Raw genomic sequence first — 21,067 nt, forward strand, 5'->3', positions numbered from 1 at the left:
CACTTCTCACTGGTGGCTCCTCAGACAAGCAGCTTTCCAGGAGCAACATCTGCTACAAAACAGAGTTATGGTCATGCTAGTCGTCCTCAGACACAGGAGGAGCTTCAGGGATTTCCTCTAGGAAGCATTTCCTGAAGAAGGTCAAGACAGAGTTCAGCATGTACTGTCGACTCTTCAAAGAGTCAATGTTGTGGCCTTCATCTGGGAAAATCTAGGGAATAGAGAAATAAATAATTGTTCATTATGGTTATATTGAATTCTATAGCAGAGCAGCTTTACTAAGGGTGTTAGGTGACGCGATAAACAATGGACACGATGCGAGAATATAAATTTTAAAATGCAGTAAACTTCCAAAATGTGGTCATCAAAATACATAAATCCTTTGAAAACATGTGGCAGTTATGATATTTATGTGATATGAGCCCAAATGTAAAGCAAATCTGTGGGATAGCTCTTTTTGTGAAACCTGCAAAATCGGTACGTTTATATTGGCTCTTTGCTATAGGTATTCCTTAACCTACCAGTAAGATCGATGTGAGATTGTATTGCCAAGAAGTACGGGAAAGTCCTGAGAGTGTTTCACGATCATCTGACATCTCTTGAATAAAATATTAGGTAAAACGTTATTCCTTCGCTACCGTCATTCGGATGTTTTCAGAGACAAAAAAAAACTAACAGGTTACAACGTAGAGCTTCGTAGCTACGTTTTGATGTATAGGTTGTCAGGGATTGGTCCAAATTCACATTTCACCACCCCCATTTCCATGACGAGTGCTAGCTTGATAGCTGTGTGCGAGTGCCTGATGCTGTTCACTGAGGCAACGAGCCAGGCGAGATGCAGCCCCGCTCGGGGTTGGCTGTATTGTGCACCAGCTGCAAATTTTGTGATTGATGTTTTTATTCTTTCAAGTATATACTAATAGAATTCAGTGGCTAAAACCCTACAATTGATTAAAAAAAAAAACATAGGTAAATACCAGTGATTGAAAATGTGTCCCATCTATCTTTCTGTGCAGCTGGCTAGCGGGAGGCTCACACCTTCTCTACTGTGCCTAGGCAAATTATTTGCTGCAGTTTATCCTCCCATCACCAGAGTAACTCATCAACACCAAAAATAACATTACAATGTATCCCAACTCAAGTGTAAACCTACTTTAGAAGTAAGCTATGTTATTAGATTAGTAGCCTTCTGTGTTACAGTTCAGATTTAGTGAGAAGTGTGCATCTATGTTAGGCTGTGTGTGTCTGTGTTAGGCTGGGTGTGTCTGTGTTAGCTATGTGTGATGTGGTGGGGGTACTGAGAAGTGTGTCTGTGATAGGTTGTGTGTGTCTGTGTTAGGCTTGGTGTGTCTGTGCTAGGCTGGGTGTGTCGGTGTTAGGCTGGGTGTATGTGTTAGCTATGTGTGATGTGGTGGGGGTACTGAGAAGTGTGTCTGTGATAGGTTGTGTGTGTCTGTGTTAGGCTTGGTGTGTCTGTGCTAGGCTGGGTGTGTCGGTGTTAGGCTGGGTGTATGTGTTAGGCTGGGTGTGTGTGTTAGGCTGTGTGTGATGTGGTGGGGGTACTGAGAAGTGTGTCTGTTAGGCTGGGTGTGTCTGTGTTAGCTATGTGTGATGTGGTGGGGGTACTGAGAAGAGTGTCTGTGTTAGACTGTGTGTGTTTGTGTTAGGTCGTGTGTGTCTGTGTTAGGCTGGGTGTGTCTGTGTTAGCTATGTGGGATGTGGTGGGGGTACTGAGAAGGGTGTCTGTGTTAGGCTGTGTGTGTCTGTGTTAGCTATGTGTGATGTGGTGGGGGTACTGAGAAGTGTGTCTGTGATAGGCTGTGTGTGTTGGTGGGGAGGTATGTGAGTGTGTGTATTAAGTATCACATTTTCATAAAGGTGTATTCTAATTTCAGAAATTGTTTCAAATTGTTCCAAACTCTTAGTTTTGCATAAAGCATGAAGATTTGTTATAATATGACCCCCCTACCTTTTATTATTGGGCATAAATTACTGTAATTATGTATTCCTAATTACTGCCTGATTTGCATATTAAGTACCCAATTTTCATAATATAGAATTTTAATGTAACAATTTTGTATTTTATTTGAATAGTTTCTGTGTTCTACATCAACCCTGAAAATGTCAAAACAATATGACCTCCCTAACTTGAGATATTGGACAAAACGTGTTGAATTGACTAGGGATTAACATTGATCTGTCCGCGACCCTGTTGACCTTTTCTGATAACTCGACAATACGATACCTCAGCAATGGTAAGTCCTACCCTCATGAAATAAAGTGTTGTGTTCATGAGAAGCTTCTCATGAACACAAAGTATAACACCAGAACCAACGTTTATTGTTGTCCCCTAACACCCTAGCTTTACAGCTCATATTATTACGACTTAGATGAAAATACTTCTATTTGACCTCTTCCCATTATCACTCCACTATTACTTTCTTGAATTCACCCTCTCCCAGTTACTTTTAAATGTAGGCCTTTTTTATGTATCAGACAGACTTTCCTCGAGTCAGGTTTGGCACAACGCAGCAGGTAATCATTTTCAAACTCGAAATAATAAATGATTCAACACCGAGGGAGGAGGCCAGCTTGAATTATAAATGTATCACTAAGGCCTCCTTTATCAAGGGCACACAATTACACTTGGTATAGGAACGGAGAACATAACTGGTCACCTGCAGAGTGTAGTTAACATTTGATATTGACAGCAGTTTCACCAGCTCCGCGGAATGCTGAAAATGAACAGTGGCTGAAAGAGAAATAATAAGTGAATCGTTGAAGTCCTTGTTCGACAGGCAATTTCATCCAACATTACTATTGTAGGCAATTTTGAACAATGGAATTGCAACGTGTGCTGCTCAGTTCGATTTTGTTAGTGTCTGACATTCATACCGTACAAATTTCATAAACAATAGTCTGAAACATCTATCTTTGAATCACCACTTAAGGCTAACAATCAGTTCTACTGAACACACTTCGACAGTAAGCCCATTGTTTGTCCTACAAACTGTCTGACAGATTAAACACTCATTAGATGACTGATTGTCTCCCATCTTTTTTATTAATCTTACAAAGAGCTCCACCTTGAAGTCCAACAATGGCGTGCAACCACTGTCTAGAATAGCTACTAGAAGAACTAGAACTCACCATCTGCTGTTCCATGGATGATGAGAAACCTCAGATGACTTGTGCCTGTGATGTTAGTCAACAGTCTTGAGAGCTGTTAGAGACACAATGCAAATGTTATATAACTGAGAGAAACTGAAAACATAAATAAAAACTATATTGAACAAAAATAAATGCAATGCAAGAATTTAAAAGATTTTACTGAGTTACAGTTCATATGCATCTGTTGGTCACAGATACCTTAAAAATAAAGGTAGGGAAGTGGATCAGAAAACCAGTCAGTATCTGGTGTGACCACCATTTGCCTCATGCAGTGCAACACATCTCCTTCGCATAGAGTTGATCAGGCTGTTGATTGAGGCCTGTGGAATGTTGTCCACTCCTCTTCAAGGGCTGTGCGAAGTTGCTGGATATTTGCGGGAATTGGAGCAAGCTGTCGTACACGTCGATCCAGAGCATCCCAAACATGCTCAATGGTTGAAATGTTTGCGTATGTAGGCCATGGAAGAACTGGAAAATGTATAGCTTCCAGGAATTGTGTACAGATCCTTGCAACATGGGGCTGTGCATTATCATGCTGAAACATGAGGGGATGGTGGCAGATGAATTGCACGGCAACGGGCATCAGTATCTCGTCATGGTATCTCTGTGTATTCAAATTGCCATCAATAAAATGCAACTGTTTTCCTTGTCCGTAGCTTTTGTGACAAAACTGCACATTTTAGAGTGGCCTTTTATTGTCCCCAGCGCAAGGTGCACATGTGTAATGATCATGCTGTTTAATCAGTTTCTTGATATGTCACACCTGTCAGGTGGATGGATTATCTTGGCAAAACAGAAATGCTCACTAACAGAGATGTAAAAAACAATTTTGTGCAAATGGAAAAATGCATTTTGTGCATATGGAACATTTCTGGCATCATTTATTTCAGCTCATGAAACATGGGACCAACACTTTACATGTTGTGTTTATATTTTTGTTCACTGTTGTATTCTCAAAGATTTCACAGAGAAATGCATTCAAGCACAGATTGCTGTACTTTAACAAGGGTCTTGCCATGAGAGAAAAATCAATATATATGAGGCTATTGCACTGTAACAGGTGTTTATTGAATCAGTTGCTATGCCAAGATTAAATTTAGAATTTTCTAAGTGCTTCCACCTTCACCACCTCTCAATATTCTTCATAAAGACCATGGAAAGTCAATCATACTTGGTATTTATGCTCATCCTTGACTGGGAATCCAAAGTATCGCTCAGTGAAGGCCGAACCTTTACAAAAAAAGAACACAAAACATCACACTTAAATGTGTGAACATCTTAAGTCTTTGAAAAATGACAGGTAGGAAATATGGAGATTGATACCGTCAATGAAATATCCAAAATGCAGGTGAAATGAAAAGTGAGAAAAAGATTACAGTAATTGAATAGACAGAAATCAGGTATATTTTTCCTTATGATTACCTCTGCATTCCCTGTACTATCAAATTAACTTTATGCCACTGTGTGATGAAGATATTCAAATGTAGCTCTAAAGTAGTAGGAAACACTATTTCCTCCCATATGGAGGACACAGTGCCTGCCATATATCTATAGAGTAATAGTGCATGCTGGCCTAACCATTTACATGAATGGTATAGTCAACAACATACATCAGCCTTAGTGGATGGGGCCGGACATTCCAAGTCAATGGATGATTGTCACATCTGCCTGCCGTATTTGACAGACCCTGATGTATTAAGTAAATGGCCATCAGTATAACTCCTCAGCCCTATTGAGCAGGACCTGACAATCTGTATTAAATGAATGGCCGCTGAAAGGATTTATCTTAGACTGGTAAATTACCATAGAGTCTCCAGTCTGTCACGGGAGCGACAGCAACCCCACACTTGAACATGGAGCCAGAGGAGAGGAGAAGAAGAGAGCTCAGGAAGCCCCCATAAGCCTGGGGAAAACAGAAAAACATATTGGACATGCAATGTCGAATGTTGGTAGAAACCTATGTAAGTAAGAATACTAAAGACAACACGATTTGAAAGGTTATAGCAAAAATATATATACACAAATGCATATATCTTCAAATATAATAAATTACACTTCTTTACCTTTCCATAAACTGCCACCTTGTTTTTATCTACATATGGCAGCTTGGTCAGGTACCTAATAAAATATGAGGGTATAAGTCAAAGATTTCTGAAATGCAATTGAAACAACTCCCCACAAATCTATTGTTTTCTAAGTATCTACTAAGTCCCATGTGATAGCTTTCAGATCATGCTCCAGTACATACTCTACTGCTGTGATCTGGTCCTGGACCTCCACAGTTCCCAAACGCTGATGGACTTCATGTAGAACCCTCTGGCCCAGGAACCTACTCCCCCTGCCATCCAGACGAGCCACAATGACGTTATCTGAGCTGACCAGAACTGAGTCCCAGTCCAGAACAAACTGGTCACTCACTGCATGGCCACCAGGTGCACTGTCACTGTGGAACACCATCAAAGTTGGTCAAACTGAATTTACCAACAAGCTTTAAAATGAGTGACTTCTCTACGTGTTCAAATGATCCTTGGAATCTCGTATTTCCTAGTTGGTCAAGTTGGAAATACAACATGAGTCTGTTCAAGTGTTTATGAATGCTTCACCACTGACATATCAGCTAGCTAACTAAGCTAGCTAATAATGAGTTAGCTAGATTGCTAACATTCACAATATGGTCAAACTAGCTACATTGTTCACATTTTTAAGGTTGTAAATGGCTTTATTTTATCATCCTGTGTTTGAAAAAGTGAAAGGTCAGTGATGAAATATCTCACATCATACATTTGGTTAACAAATTCTGGGCAAAGTTTCCAACTTTGGAGCATCTTTTAAGTGGTTATTTCCATGTCGGAATGTCTGATTTCCAAATTTCCAACAGTACTTGAAGACACCATTCATCCCATATCTCAGATAAAGAAATATGAGCTTTTAGGAAATCACTATTTGGATAAGCACAATACACTTATTTTCTAAATCCCTGAAGAGATATAATAAATGACAATAATCTTTATCTTGATCCCTCAATCATCTCAGGAGAAATGCTGATCCGAAACTTTGGTTCCACTATTGCTCTCATACAATATTCAATCTGAAGCTAAGGATTGATAAAGATAAGGGTTTAAGAAATGACATACAGTACACTCCGAGATAAGGATGCAGAATTGGTAAAGGGGAAGGATACGTACAGGATCAGCAGAAGTGGATGCGCAGTGTTCTCATCAAAATCTATTGGCAAGGTCAGCTCCAGACGGAGCGCTATAAAATAAATTCACAATTCCCTTACACCTCAGCGGTCCATATTATGCAGGCAATAAAAATGCACATTGATTATGCTGAGTACCAATCAGCCTGCCAAATGCAGAATCTTAACATATCATGTTTATTTCTACAATGAGAATCTTGAGAGAATCTTTATATGTTAACCTGGTATGATTGCATGAAATCATGATTTGACAAATTACATATCACATACAGTAGCTCAACAAATGACCTAGCAACTGATTACATTGCAGACAGAATTACATCAAGACATAAGAGGAAAATAGGGTGGAAAAACATAGACAAAAGGCAAGCCTAGAAATTGAGGTACAGTCTCCATTCAGAAGCCTTAACAAAATGTAGCACATTGTGTCTAATTGCACACATGGACCGGAGTGGAGAAACCATATGGTGACCCTTCCCATTTAATTGGATCAGTAGATTGGCAAGCTTCTCATTCCAGAGCTGATTCACAATCACCTCACACAGCTGTGCACCTGTTCCATTAATTGTGTTTATCCCTGACCATGTCTCACACTCTACAGCTAAAAACCATACCTGTAGCACATGTCAACAGCTAACATATGTTTCCTGTAACTGTGCCTTTATTCCATGTGGATGAACCACAAGAGGGATAAGGATGATGATTCATGATGACGATAACAACTATAACTTTGATTACGATGACAGTGGTGATGGGGATGATGGTAATGATCATGACGATGCCCAAAGACAGGGGTTAAAGTTATCTGTTACTGCAACTGATTTCGGTCATATGGATTCTGGAGAGGTCGTTTTTGAGATCAGAGTAAGGGATGTAATTTTCCAGTGCTACTATTTTTGCCATGTAATGTTGTTGTTCGCTTACCTATTTACCTAGTTGGCTTATTGTTGTTTGTTCTATGTGAGATAAATATTCCTCTCGAAGCGCATTAAAGTTGTGAGAGCAACTTGTTATGAAATAGGGGAATCCTAGTTTTACATTGCTACCATATTTATTTCTCTACTTCAATTGTGCGTCTGGCATCATTTTACAAATTCAGTTTTACTGTCACGTCCTGGCCAGTATATAAGGTTAATTGTTTTGTAGTTTGGTCAGGGCGTGGCAGGGGGTATTTGTTTTATGTGGTTCGGGGTGGTGTGTTTGTGTAAAGGGTGTTTGATTTAGTATTTCTGGGTTTTGGTTTATGTTTAGTTAATTCTATGGTTAGTCTAGTGTGTGTGTTTCTATGTTTGGTTGATTGGGGTTGGGACTCTCAGTTGAAGGCAGGTGTTGTCTATCTGCCTTTGATTGAGAGTCCCATATATTAGGGTGTGTTTGTATGTGTGATTTGTGGGTGATTGTTCTGTGTTGAGCTTTGCTTTGCCAGACTGTTTGTTAGTTGTTCGTTTTTCGGTTTTGTTATTTTGTATGTTCATTTTTGAAGATAATTAAAAATCAAGATGAGCATTCACGTACCTGCTGCGTTTTGGTCCTCATTCACCGACAACAACCGTGACATTTACAGAGTCTTAAACCTTGGTTTAGAAACAGCTGCGCAAAAGAGCTCTGAAGGGAGCAATGACATACTTTGTAATAGAAACAAAATAATACTTTTGAGTTAATAATAATTTATATATTTATAATAATTTATAACAAAACCCCATTGGACACAACTTATTGTGTCCAATTGGGTAAATACATAAGAACAAACCCCATGCTTCAGCCTATGTAACTTTTATAGTCACTATGCTGCATCAGTTGGGCTACAGGTAATAATGATTATTGCTAATAGCACATAATATAGACCAGGGATCATCAACTAAATTCAGCCGATTTCTTTCTTGAGCGAATGACCAGAGGGCCGGAATGGAATTACAAATAATGTGTAGAATGCAAATTGAACGCAAGAAGCCCAAACATATGTTTGACTAAAACATAATCAATACAAACCTTCCATTTGTATATGACCACGTGTCTCTCTATTATGTGTGAAAATACTTGGGAACAGATTTCTTAAATTAAAATCACTTGGAGATGATTTCCTGGTGTTTTTACACCCAACAATGAACATTCCAGTTGGGGAATCATAATATATACCATGTACAGGATATATGCATGGTCCAATATGTTAAAATAATTTTAACAATTTTTACCAATATGTTATTGAGCAAACTTCTGGAGGTGGACATATTTTAGATGGTGTCAGCTTCATTTTAGTTTCATACATTTTGGAGTAGAATGTCCTTTTAAAACGTCACCAGAACTGAGCTTCTCACTCCTCCCCGGACCCCATATGCAAGGGGAATGAATTGGTTAAATTCACAGTTTAATACATGTACAAAATTATCCTCTTTCCCTAAAAGAATGATGGGCATGACCTTCTTACATGAAACGGGAGGTTAACTTGGCCTCAGAAAATCGATCTGAGATCGACTTATGTTTCAGTCTTTTGCGTTAACCTATATCCCAAATATGATTATGAAGATGATGGTCAAGATGATAGAATTCATGATAAAGGGAATGTCATACCGAAGTTGTTGATTTGTAGAGTTCTGATGTCTCTCCGAGGTATATTCCTATATATCAGCGCATCACTTAGTGCTGTGTTCTTCTCCAACATGTAATTCTCTATTTACAGTGAAGGAACAATACATAAACAAATAATTGGATTAACCAGACACATCAAAAAACGATCTCTTAAAATTGTCATGAGAAAGTACTATGTTTACATATCTGCATAAACTCCTAATTGCATATAATGTTTTTAATGTATTTGCATTTATATGATGTGCTATAATGTTCTGATATTCTAAAAACACATCTATGGTTGAAATTGAAACCCATATCACTGAAATGAGCAGCATAATCAAATCATATGATAGAACATGATCCTTTAATTAATCACATTACCATATCTATGTTCATACACATTTTCCAAACACTCCCACTCACCCAATGCACTCAGCTGCTTTAGGATGCATTTAAAGACTGTACAAGCTCCACATCTAGCTTAATGAGGATCAAATTGCTAGGAAACTGATTCAGCGATATACATTTGTTGTAGGCCCACAGAGGATATAATGATGCAACTTTAATGAGTGAATTAATCAACATCACTCATGCAATGTGCCTGCAGAGAAGGAAGAGGTTGATCATTTATCTACTGCAGTATCCTAGTGTATGTCTCAAATGGCAGCCTATTCCTTATTTAGTGCACTATTTTTCACCAGGGCCCATAGAGCCATTTGGGACGCAGGCCTAAAACTTCACTGCTTGAGGCCCTTGTATACACTGGTGTTCATTTAAACTGATTTATAATGCTTTAATTGGTCCAAGTGTATATTTACTGTTGTATTGTATTGTCAGTGTTGAGCATTTGCAGTTGAATGGTGGGGCATTGTGGATCACGTACAGCGTCTTCAGAAAGTATTCACACCCCTTGACTTTTACACATTTTGTTGTGTTACAGCCTGAATTTAAAATAAATTAAACATAGATGTTTTGTCACTGGCCTACACACTTTATCCCATAATGTCAAGGTGGAATGATGTTTTCCCAAATTTTCCTAAATTAATGAAAAATGAAAAGCTGAAATGTCTTCAATCAATAAGTATTCAACCCCTTTGTTTTTAATTTTTAATTTATTTCACCTTTATGCTAGTTGAGAACAAGTTCTCATTTACAACTGCAACCTGGCAAAGATAAAGCAAAGCAGCGCAACACAAACAACAACATAGTTACACATGGAATAAACAAACATACAGTCAATAATACAATAGAAAAAGTATATATACAGTGTGTGCAAATGAGGTAGGATAAGGGAGGTAAGGCAATAAATTGGCCATAGTGGTGAAATAATTACAATATAGCAATTAAACACTGGAGTGATGAGTGCAGAAGATGAGTGTGCAAGTAGAGATACTGGAGTGCAAAGGTGCAAAATAAATTAAATAAATAACAGTATGGGGATGAGGTAGTTGGATGGGCTATTTACAGATGGGCTATGCACAGGTGCAGTGATCTGTGAGCGGCATCCCACCTAGCCCAGGGAAGGTAAGAGCAGTTGGAGGCCATGGAAGGAGAGTTGTATGACATTGAAGCTCGTCTGGAGGTTGGTTAACTTCTATAGGCTACGTGGGACGCTAGAAAATGTATTCCCACCAAAACTCCGGTGAATGTGCACATCAATTTACAAAAATACCCATCATAAACGTTGACAAAATAGATAACAATTATTTAAAGAATTATAGATAGACTACTCCTGGATGCAACCGCTTTGTCAGATTTTAAAACAGCTTTACGGAGAAAGCACATTTTTCAATATTCTGAGTACATAGCTCGCAATCACAGCAAGCTATACAGACACCCGCCAAGTTCAGGGTCACCTAAACTCAGAATTAGTATTAGAAATATGCTCTTACCTTTGCTGATCTTCGTCAGAATGCACTCCCAGGACTGCTACTTCCACAAGAAATGTTGTTTTTGTTCGAAATAATCCATATTTATGTCCAAATACCTCTGTTTTGTTCGTGCGTACAGATCACTTATCCAAAAGCATAATACGCGAGCGCGGTACCAGAGACAAAGTCAAAATGTTCCATTACCGTACTTAGAAGCATGTCAAACGCTGTTTAAAATCAATCTTTATGGTATTTTTAACGTAAAATTGCGATAATATTCCAACCGGACAATAGCATATTCATTCAAGAAGAAAAAGAAGGAACGGCGCTCTCGCGGGACCGCGCATATCCAATCCCTTTGTCCACAGGCAGTCCACTGATTGACTGAGCTCCTATTATCTGCCCAGTGACAGGAGAATGCTGAAAGAACTTTCTGAAGGCTGTTGACAGCCAATGGAAGCCTTAGGAAGTGCAATGTGACCCCACAGAAACTGTAGTTTCGATAGAGAATCAAAAGAAGAACTACAATTCTCAGACTTTCCACTTCCTGGTTGGATTTTTCTCAGGTTTTTGCCTGCCATATGAGTTCTGTTATACTCACAGACACCATTCAAACAGTTTTAGAAACTTCAGAGTGTTTTCTATCCAAATATACTAATAATATACATATTCTAGTTTCTGGGCCAGAGTAGTAACCATTTTAATTTGGGTACGTTTTTCATCCGGCCGTGAAAATACTGCCCCCTACACCCCAACAGGTTTAACACAGTGTCCAAAGAAGAGGCAGAAGTATACAGAATGGTGTCGTCTGCGTAGAGGTGGATCAGAGAATCACCTGCAGCAAGAGCGACATCATTGATGTATACAGAGAAAAGAGTCGGACTGAGAATTGAACCCTGTGGCACCCCCATAGAGACTGCCAGAGGTCCAGACAACAGGCCTTCTGATTTGACACACTGAACCCTGTCTGAGAAGTAGTTGGGAAGCCTAAAAAAGTTCAAGAGTAAAAATGTGGTTAACAAGTCATATAAGTTGCATGGACTCACTCTGTGTGCAATAATAGTGTTTATCAGGATTTTTGAATGACTGAGTCATACCCCACACATAAACTCAGCAAAAAAAGAAACGTTCCTTTTTCAGAATCCCTCCGCAATAGGCTGAGGGAGGCTGGACTGAGGGCTTGTAGGCCTGTTGAAAGGCAATTCCTCACCAGATATCACCGGCAACAATGTCGCCTATGGGCACAAACCCACTGTCGCTGGACCAGACAGGACTGGCAAAAAGTGCTCTTCACTGACGAGTCGTGAATATGTCTCACCAGGGGTGATGGTCAGATTCGCGTTTATCATTTAAGGAATGACCATTCCACCGAGGCCTGTACTCTGGAGAGGGATCAATTTGGAGGTGGAGGGTCTGTCATGGTCTGGGGCAGTGTGTCACAGCATCATCGGACTGAGCTTGTTGTCATTGCAGGCAATCTCAACGCTGTGGGTTACGGGGAAGACATCCTCCTCCCTCATGTGATACCCTTCCTGCAGCCTCGTCCTGACATGACCCTCCAGCATAACAATGCCACCAGCCATACTGCTCATTCTGTGCGTGATCTCTTGCAAGACAGGAATGTCAGTGTTCTGCCATGGCCAGCGAAGAGTCCGGAGTTTACAATTATCTGTAAGGTCCCTCAATCGAGCAGTGAATTTCAAACATAGATTCAACCACAAAGACAATGGAGGTTTTCCAATGACTAGCAAAATGGGCACCTATTGGTAGATGGGTAAAAAAAAAAAAAGCAGACATTGAATATCCCTTTGTGCATGGTAAAGTTATTAATTACACTTTGGATGATGTATCAGTAAACCCAGTCAATACAAATATAGAGGCGTCCTTCCTAACTCAGTTGCCGGAGAGGAAGGAAACCGCTCAGGGATTTCACCATGAGGCCAATAGTGACTTTAATGGCTATGATAGGAGAAAAATGAGGATGGATCAACAACATTGTAGTTACTCCACAATACTAACCTAACTGACAGAGTGTAAAAAAAGGTAGCCTGTAGAGAATACAAATATTCCAAAACATAAATCTTGTTTGCAACAAGGCACAAAAGTAATACTGCAAAAAGTGTGGCAAAGCATAGTGGTGGCGGAATCCTGTTATGGGTATGCTTGTAATCGGAACTGGGGAGTTTTTCAGGATAAAAAATAACTTGAATGGAGCTAAGCACAGGTAAAATCCTAGACAACCTGGTTCAGTCTGCTTTCCACACTGGGAGATGAACTCACCTTTCAGCAGGACAATAACCTAAAACACAAGGCCAAAGCTACACTAAATGTACTTACCAAGAAGACAGTGAAAGTTCCCGAGTTACAGCTTTGACTTATATATATATATATATATATACTGCTCAAAAAAATAAAGGGAACACTTAAACAGCACATCCTAGATCTGAATGAAAGAAATAATTTTATTAAATACTTTTTTCTTTACATAGTTGAATGTGCTGACAACAAAATCACACAAAAATAATCAATGGAAATCCAATTTATCAACCCATGGAGGTCTGGATTTGGAGTCACACTCAAAATTAAAGTGGAAAACCACACTACAGGCTAATCCAACCTTGATGTAATGTCCTTAAAACAAGTCAAAATGAGGCTCAGTAGTGTGTGTGGCCTCCACGTGCCTGTATGACCTCCCTACAATGCCTGGGCATGCTCCTGATGAGGTGGCGGATGGTCTCCTGAGGGATCTCCTCCCAGACCTGGACTAAAGCATCCGCCAACTCCTGGACAGTCTGTGGTGCAACGTGGCGTTGGTGGATGGAGCGAGACATGATGTCCCAGATGTGCTCAATTGGATTCAGGTCTGGGGAACGGGCGGGCCAGTCCATAGCATCAATGCCTTCCTCTTGCAGGAACTGCTGACACACTCCAGCCACATGAGGTCTGGCATTGTCTTGCATTATGAGGAACCATGGGCCGACCACACCAGCATATGGTCTCACAAGGGGTCTGAGGATCTCATCTCGGTACCTAATGGCAGTCAGGCTACCTCTGGCGAGCACATGGAGGGCTGTGCGGCCCCCCAAAGAAATGCCACCCCACACCATGACTGACGCACCGCCAAACCGGTCATGCTGGAGGATGTTGCAGACAGCAGAACGTTCTCCACGGCGTCTCCAGACTCTGTCACGTCTGTCACGTGCTCAGTGTGAACCTGCTTTCATCTGTGAAGAGCACAGGGCGCCAGTGGCGAATTTGCCAATCTTGGTGTTCTCTGGCAAATGCCAAACGTCCTGCACGGTGTTGGGCTGTAAGCACAACCCCCACCTGTGGATGTCGGGCCCTCATACCACCCTCATGGAGTCTGTTTCTGACCGTTTGAGCAGACACATGCACATTTGTGGCCTGCTGGAGGTCATTTTGCAGGGCTCTGGCAGTGCTTCTCCTGCTCCTCCTTGCACAAAGACGGAGGTAGCGGTCTTGCTGCTGGGTTGTTGCCCTCCTATGGCCTCCTCCACATCTCCTGATGTACTAGCCTGTCTCCATGGTAGCGCCTCTATGCTCTGGACACTATGCTGACAGACACAGAAAACCTTCTTGCCACAGCTCGCATTGATGTGCCATCCTGGATGAGCTGCACTACCTGAGCCACTTGTGTGGGTTGTAGACTCCGTCTCATGCTACCACTAGAGTGAAAGCACCGCCAGCATTAAAAAATGACCAAAACATCAGCCAGGAAGCATAGGAACTGAGAAGTGGTCTGTGGTCCCCACCTGCAGAACCACTCCTTTATTGGGGGTGTCTTGCTAATTGCCTATAATTTCCACCTGTTGTCTATTCCATTTGCACAACAGCATGTGAAATTTATTGTCAATCAGTGTTGCTTCCTAAGTGGACAGTTTGATTTCACAGAAGTGTGATTGACTTGGAGTTACATTGTGTTGTTTAAGTGTTCCCTTTATTTTTTTGAGCAGTGTACTTACAAATCTATGGCAAGACATGAAAATGGTTGTCTGGCAATGATCAACAACCAATTTGTCAGAATATTGGGCAAATGTTGCACAATCCAGGTGTGGAAAGCTCTTAGAGACTTACCCAGAAAATTGTACAGCTGTAATAGCTGCCAAAGATGTTTCTACAAAGTATTGACTCCTGGGTGTAAATTAGATATCTGTATTTTATTTTCAATGAATTAGCAAAAATTTCTAAAAACGTGTTTTTACTTTGTCATTATGGGGTATTGTGCGTAGATAGGAGAGAGAATATTAATATTAAATACATTTTGGATTCAAGCTGTAACAACAAAATGTGGAGTATGTCATGGGGTATTGTGTGACATTTTTTCAAACCACTGACGCAGTTTAAAGACTAAGGGGCATCCGGGTGTATTCCTACAAACTATAAAAACCTTGACCTGCTGAAAAATGTCCTTTCTTCCTTTCTTCTCACTGTTCTTAATTTCTTATGCAAGCAAGCAGCATACACCCAGTGCCATGATCATGGTTGTTTGAATTGTTCATGTTCTTGTACTTACTGCTCATGTCATTCAGTTTGTGAATGGTACTTCTGGGTATGCCAGGACCTGCAGAAAGGAGACCAAGCATAAGACATTTTGTTCATGTAAGTATTTATAATCATTTGTTGAGATTGAATGGACTCTGATTAACTATATTGAACTATTTATTACCTCTACAGTTCAGCAGGACATACTGACAGTCTGGGCTGAAGGCTGCATCATAGTAGGAGCACTGTGGTTTGAACAGGGAGCAGGTCAGGCATTCACGTTGAGATGGATCCATTGCCGACACCCTGATTGAAAAAACAACAGAAAATATTGACCTCTAAACAAATATTTGTCCAGAGTTGATATCTGTTCTATTTTCTACTCTACAGTTTCTATTTGTAAAGAGCTACTGAACTTATCGATTCCCCATGTGTTTTTCTGTTGCTAATTAAGAAAAACGAGATTTCAGTCTTGAGGGTGTGGTTCGATGTGGTTTGATGTGGGTGTGTTACCGTATCTTGGCAGTTACTGTTGTTTATCGCTCCTGAGACACCGTAGCAGCAACATAGCCCCTAGACCACCACTTCCTCAAGATAGTTTGGATCTTTTCTTTATTTAACCTTTATTTAACGAGTAGTTATACATTAACGTTATCAAGTCTGCTGCTACGCAGGAAAGCTGTCACACTATCATAAATAAAGCACAAGCTAATAAATACAAATAATAAATAAATACAAATACAAGCTACACGCTGTTTATCAGGGCCCAAAAATCACTAGCTAGTTAGCTAGCTTAGCTCCATCTGTGTTTGTAAATGAAGCTAGCTAGTAGTATGTAGCAGGCAAATTATCTAGCAGACATGCTAGCTAAATCAGCTTATCAAGTCACTGGCAAGTTTGACGTGTGTGCTTCAGCGCCATTATGTTTTTACAACTGTCTCACTATCTATTACCAGAGTGTGTTTCTGTCTGGCACGGTTTCATAGCAAATCATGTTACAAAACAGGTTGCTGCAGGACACAAGATCATTGTGAATGGGTTTACAATATTAGCAGTTGGGATACAAGTAATTCATCGTTTCAATTCCAATTTCACCCAAAACAGAGGCAGACTCAGTGCTTGAATTGGGCAGGAGGTCATAGTAACAGGGTACTGAAACCTCAACTTTTTCTACTGGTTGATTTCTCTTTCAAATACTAATTTCAATGTCTCACTATGGAAAATTGCATCACAAGCAATTCTGTAACATCAGCAAGACAAAGGAGCTTGTGAACTACAGTAAACGGTCTACAGGAAATGGAGGGCCGAGCCCGCCCCCTTTCACATCAATGTGGCAGAAGTGGAGCGGGTGGAGATCTTCAACTTCCTCAGTGTGCACATCACTAAGGATATATCATGGTCCAAACACATCCACACAGTCATGAAGACGGCACGGCAATGCCTGTTCCCCCCCAGGAGGCTGAAAAGATTTGACATGGGCCCTCAGATCCTCAAAAAGTTATACAGCTGCACCATTGCAAGCATCTTGCTGGCTGCACCACTTGGTATGGCAACTGCTTGGTATCTGACCGCAAGGCGCTACAGAGGGTAGTGCGTACGCCACAGTACATCACTGGGGCCGGCTCCTTGCTATCCAGGACCTCTATACCAGGTGGTGTCAGAGGAAGACCCAAAAGACTCCAACCACCCAAGTCATAGACTGTTCTCTCTGCTTTAGCGGGTTTGAGGAGGAGTCTCAAACCTACCTCGAATTCTACCCCCCAAACTCCTTCCCCTCACTGTCTGACAATGTGGTGTCAGGGGAAGGCGAGGTAGGGGATGACAAGGATTCATCTCTTGGGTCTCCTCGACTTCAAGGCCGAGATAGAGGGTGAAGACCCCGTTCTTCCAGCAAGATTATTGCTAGGGGCTCGCTTAGCCAGGAAATGCAGGACATGGAGGTATCTGGGTTTTGCAACCCCCCCACGGTGGAACCCTTGATGGCCAACCATCTCCACCCCACGAGTCGTGTTGCTAACACTACCGCTACCTCTCTCCCTGGAATGACAGAGCGATTTACTGCCTCCATTTTCCAGAAAATGTATAAAGCCTCAGACACTTGGGCACTTTGGTTAAAGGTTCCACACAGTCATCCTATTTCCCAATTAAAATTAGCCTTTGAATGACTTAAACATCACCCATGATATTTTTACGCCATTGAAATGCTCAGAATTTCTCTCAGCTCTAACTATCAGGAAGCCTGAAAGAACAGGCTGAGTGGGAGGGAGCTTATATTCATGAGCTTGCCTTGCCTGACAGCTCTTTGAAATGCCCTTGTGGTCGTTGCCAGGTAAGAAGGTAAACAATGGGCCACGTTATAGATTTTTTTTAAAAACTTTTTTTTACCTTTATTTAACTAGGCAAGTCAGCGAAGAACAAATTCAGTGGGTTAACTGCCTTGTTCAGGCAGGGGCATATAACAACAGATTTTTACCTTGTCAGCTTGGGGATTCAATCCAGCAACCTTTTAGTTACTGGCCCAACGCTCTAACCACTAGGACACCTGCCGCCCCTGACAACGTGGTGTCAGGGGAAGGTGAGGTCGGGGATGACAAGGTAAACTATGTGCCACATGTCATTCAGAGCCTAACTAGTATGCCTCAACCCATTTTCTCTGTAAAATGCTCTCATGGTCAACAGAGCTGGTTATGGACTGTTGGATATCAGACAAAGAGCAGCAATACACAATTGCATTTCTATTGTTTTGTAACTACAGTTCACTGATATACTGCTTTACAATAATTAGTCAAGCCTGACTCACCTTGGACATATGGGGATGTACATGAAAACAGTTTACTATAAGTGTACTGGACAATTTATTGGTGCCTCTGCATTAGCATCATACTGTCACGTCCTGACCAGTAATAGGGGTTATTTTGTTATTATAGTTTGGTCAGGACGTGGCAGGGGGTGTTTGTTTCATGTGGTTTGGGCTATGTATTTAGGTAGAGGGGTGTTTGGTTAATGTGGTCCGGGGTTTGTTAGTCTATGTTCTATGTTAGTATTTTTCAATGTTCTATCTAGTCTATTGTAGTTCTTTGTTTAGTTAATTGGGGTTGGACCTTCAATTGGAGGCAGCTGGTTATTGTTGCCTCTGATTGAGGGTCCTATAATTAGCAGTTTGTTTTCATGGGTTTTTTGTGGGAGATTGTGTTTGTTTAGCTGTGTGCCTGACAAGACTGTCCAGTTCGTTTGTTTTTCTGTATATGTATTTGTGTTTTCCTTCTTCACCAATAAAAAGATGAGTATATATTCTCCCGCTGCGTCTTGGTCTACAACACATGTGACACACATTACAATATGTTCAGAATTGTATTTATTTTGTTCAGAATTAATTAATTAAAAAAATACAAATACAAATAGGCCAGCATAGCCGAAATATTGATGAACATGAACACTCATGAGAAATAAGGTGACAAATAATGGCGAAACATCATTTGACCCCAAAAATATATACACTGCTCAAAGAAATAAAGGGAACACTTAAACAACACAATGTAACTCCAAGTCAATCACACTTCTGTGAAATCAAACTGTCCACTTAGGAAGCAACACTGATTGACAATAAATTTCACATGCTGTTGTGCAAATGGAATAGACAACAGGTGGAAATAATAGGCAATTAGCAAGACACCCCCAATAAAGGAGTGGTTCTGCAGGTGGGGACCACAGACCACTTCTCAGTTCCTATGCTTTCTGGCTGATGTTTTGGTCACTTTTGAATGCTGGCAGTGCTTTCACTCTAGTGGTAGCATGAGACGGAGTCTACAACCCACACAAGTGGCTCAGGTAGTGCAGCTCATCCAGGATGGCAAATCAATACGAGCTGTGGCAAGAAGGTTTACTGTGTCTGTCAGCGTAGTGTCCAGAGCATGGAGGCGCTACCAGGAGACAGGCCAGTACATCAGGAGACGTGGAGGAGGCCGTAGGAGGGCAACAACCCAGCAGCAGGACCACTACCTCCGCCTTTGTGCAAGGAGGAGCAGGAGGAGCACTGTCAGAGCCCTGCAAAATGACCTCCAGCAGGCCACAAATGTGCATGTGTCTGCTCAAACGGTCAGAAACAGACTCCATGAGGGTGGTATGAGGGCCCGACGTCCACAGGTGGGGGTTGTGCTTACAGCCCAACACCATGCAGGACGTTTGGCATTTGCCAGAGAACACCAAGATTGGCAAATTCGCCACTGGCGCCCTGTGCTCTTCACAGATGAAAGCAGGTTCACACTGAGCACATGTGACAGACGTGACAGAGTCTGGAGACGCCGTGAAGAACGTTCTGCTGCCTGCAACATCCTCCAGCATGACCGGTTTGGCGGTGGGTCAGTCATGGTGTAGGGTGGCATTTCTTTGGGGGGCCGCACAGCCCTCCATGTGCTCGCCAGAGGTAGCCTGACTGCCATTAGGTACCGAGATGAGATCCTCAGACCCCTTGTGAGACCATATGCTGGTGCGGTTGGCCCTGGGTTCCTCCTAATGCAAGACAATGCCAGACCTCATGTGGCTGGAGTGTGTCAGCAGTTCCTGCAAGAGGAAGGCATTGATGCTATGGACTGGCCTGCCCATTCCCCAGACCTGAATCCAATTGAGCACATCTGGGACATCATGTCTCGCTCCATCCACCAACGCCACGTTGCACCACAGACTGTCCAGGAGTTGGCGGATGCTTTAGTCCAGGTCTGGGAGGAGATCCCTCAGGAGACCATCCGCCACCTCATCACGAGCATGCCCAGGCGTTGTGGGGAGGTCATACAGGCACGTGGAGGCCACACACCCTACTGAGCCTCATTTTGACTTGTTTTAAGGACATTACATCAAAGTTGGATCAACCTGTAGTATGGTTTTCCACTTTAATTTTGAGTGTGACTCCAAATCCAGACCTCCATGGGTTGATAAATTGGTTTTCCATTGATTATTTTTGTGTGATTTTGTTGTCAGCACATTCAACTATGTAAAGAAAAAAGTATTTCATAAGATTATTTCTTTCATTCAGATCTAGGATGTGTTGTTTAAGATTTCCCTTTATTTTTTTGAGCAGTATATTTACAGCCATAAGCCTAATATAGTCACCCGGCCACCCAGGTCCCGTTGATTCATACAATTTCTAACACTCATCTCTCGTCCGAATGCTTGAAAAAAATTATACAAAAGTAACAAAATGTGATATCATATCACATAAATGTTAATTACTTAGGCTTTAGGAAATGTACCCCGCTTCAAGCAGACTTCAGTCAGCCCTAAGATTGAAGCGGGAGAAAAATCCAGCTCAGGCCTCTCACACTGGGCAGACAGGGGTCCTAGAATGGACAGCTCTCACAGCTTCCCCCACTGGATCAAGGGTAATGTCCTGGAAGAGGAAATCCAGGAGCCTGTCTACGTAGCCTGTAATGTTTTTGAAAAGGGAAATGCTTGTTAAATGTCTAGTTAATTTTATTTACTGTTCTGAGTTATGATATATATTATTGATGTAGTGATCTACTCATTCTACAGTGTGTTTTCTTGTGATTTAAGTACTAAGTTTGAAATATGCAATATTTGATCGTGCACCAGCTACAGTATTTTACCAAACTTGGTTCAGCCTACTTTGAACTGTTTTCATCCAAATAGCATCTCCTTGTTACGCTACCAGGGGTGCCATCACCCAAGGTGAGCGAGGCAAGAAAACCTGCTAACACTCTCCCTTTTCTTAAGTGGATTCCTGCTGCTTGAGGGCAGT

The 21,067-nt window shown here is 41.4% G+C and overlaps 1 protein-coding gene across 1 annotated transcript in view; it reads right to left on the reverse strand.

Moving 5' to 3' along the window:
• Window positions 1-76: 76 nt before the first annotated feature.
• The window catches only part of LOC123729587 (inactive dipeptidyl peptidase 10-like), a 207,426-nt gene continuing 186,435 nt past the window's right edge, over window positions 77-21,067 (reverse strand). The window contains exons 16-23 of the mRNA XM_045704877.1: window positions 15,500-15,621; window positions 15,347-15,394; window positions 6,357-6,426; window positions 5,420-5,614; window positions 5,235-5,289; window positions 4,975-5,074; window positions 4,343-4,401; window positions 77-211 (exon numbers count right to left, since the gene is read on the reverse strand). Coding sequence (XP_045560833.1) covers window positions 77-211; window positions 4,343-4,401; window positions 4,975-5,074; window positions 5,235-5,289; window positions 5,420-5,614; window positions 6,357-6,426; window positions 15,347-15,394; window positions 15,500-15,621 — 784 coding nt within the window. The remainder of the gene's footprint in view (window positions 212-4,342; window positions 4,402-4,974; window positions 5,075-5,234; window positions 5,290-5,419; window positions 5,615-6,356; window positions 6,427-15,346; window positions 15,395-15,499; window positions 15,622-21,067) is intronic.

This window comes from Salmo salar, chromosome ssa21 (genome assembly GCF_905237065.1).
Source record: "Salmo salar chromosome ssa21, Ssal_v3.1, whole genome shotgun sequence".
NCBI classification, from domain to species: domain Eukaryota; kingdom Metazoa; phylum Chordata; class Actinopteri; order Salmoniformes; family Salmonidae; genus Salmo; species Salmo salar.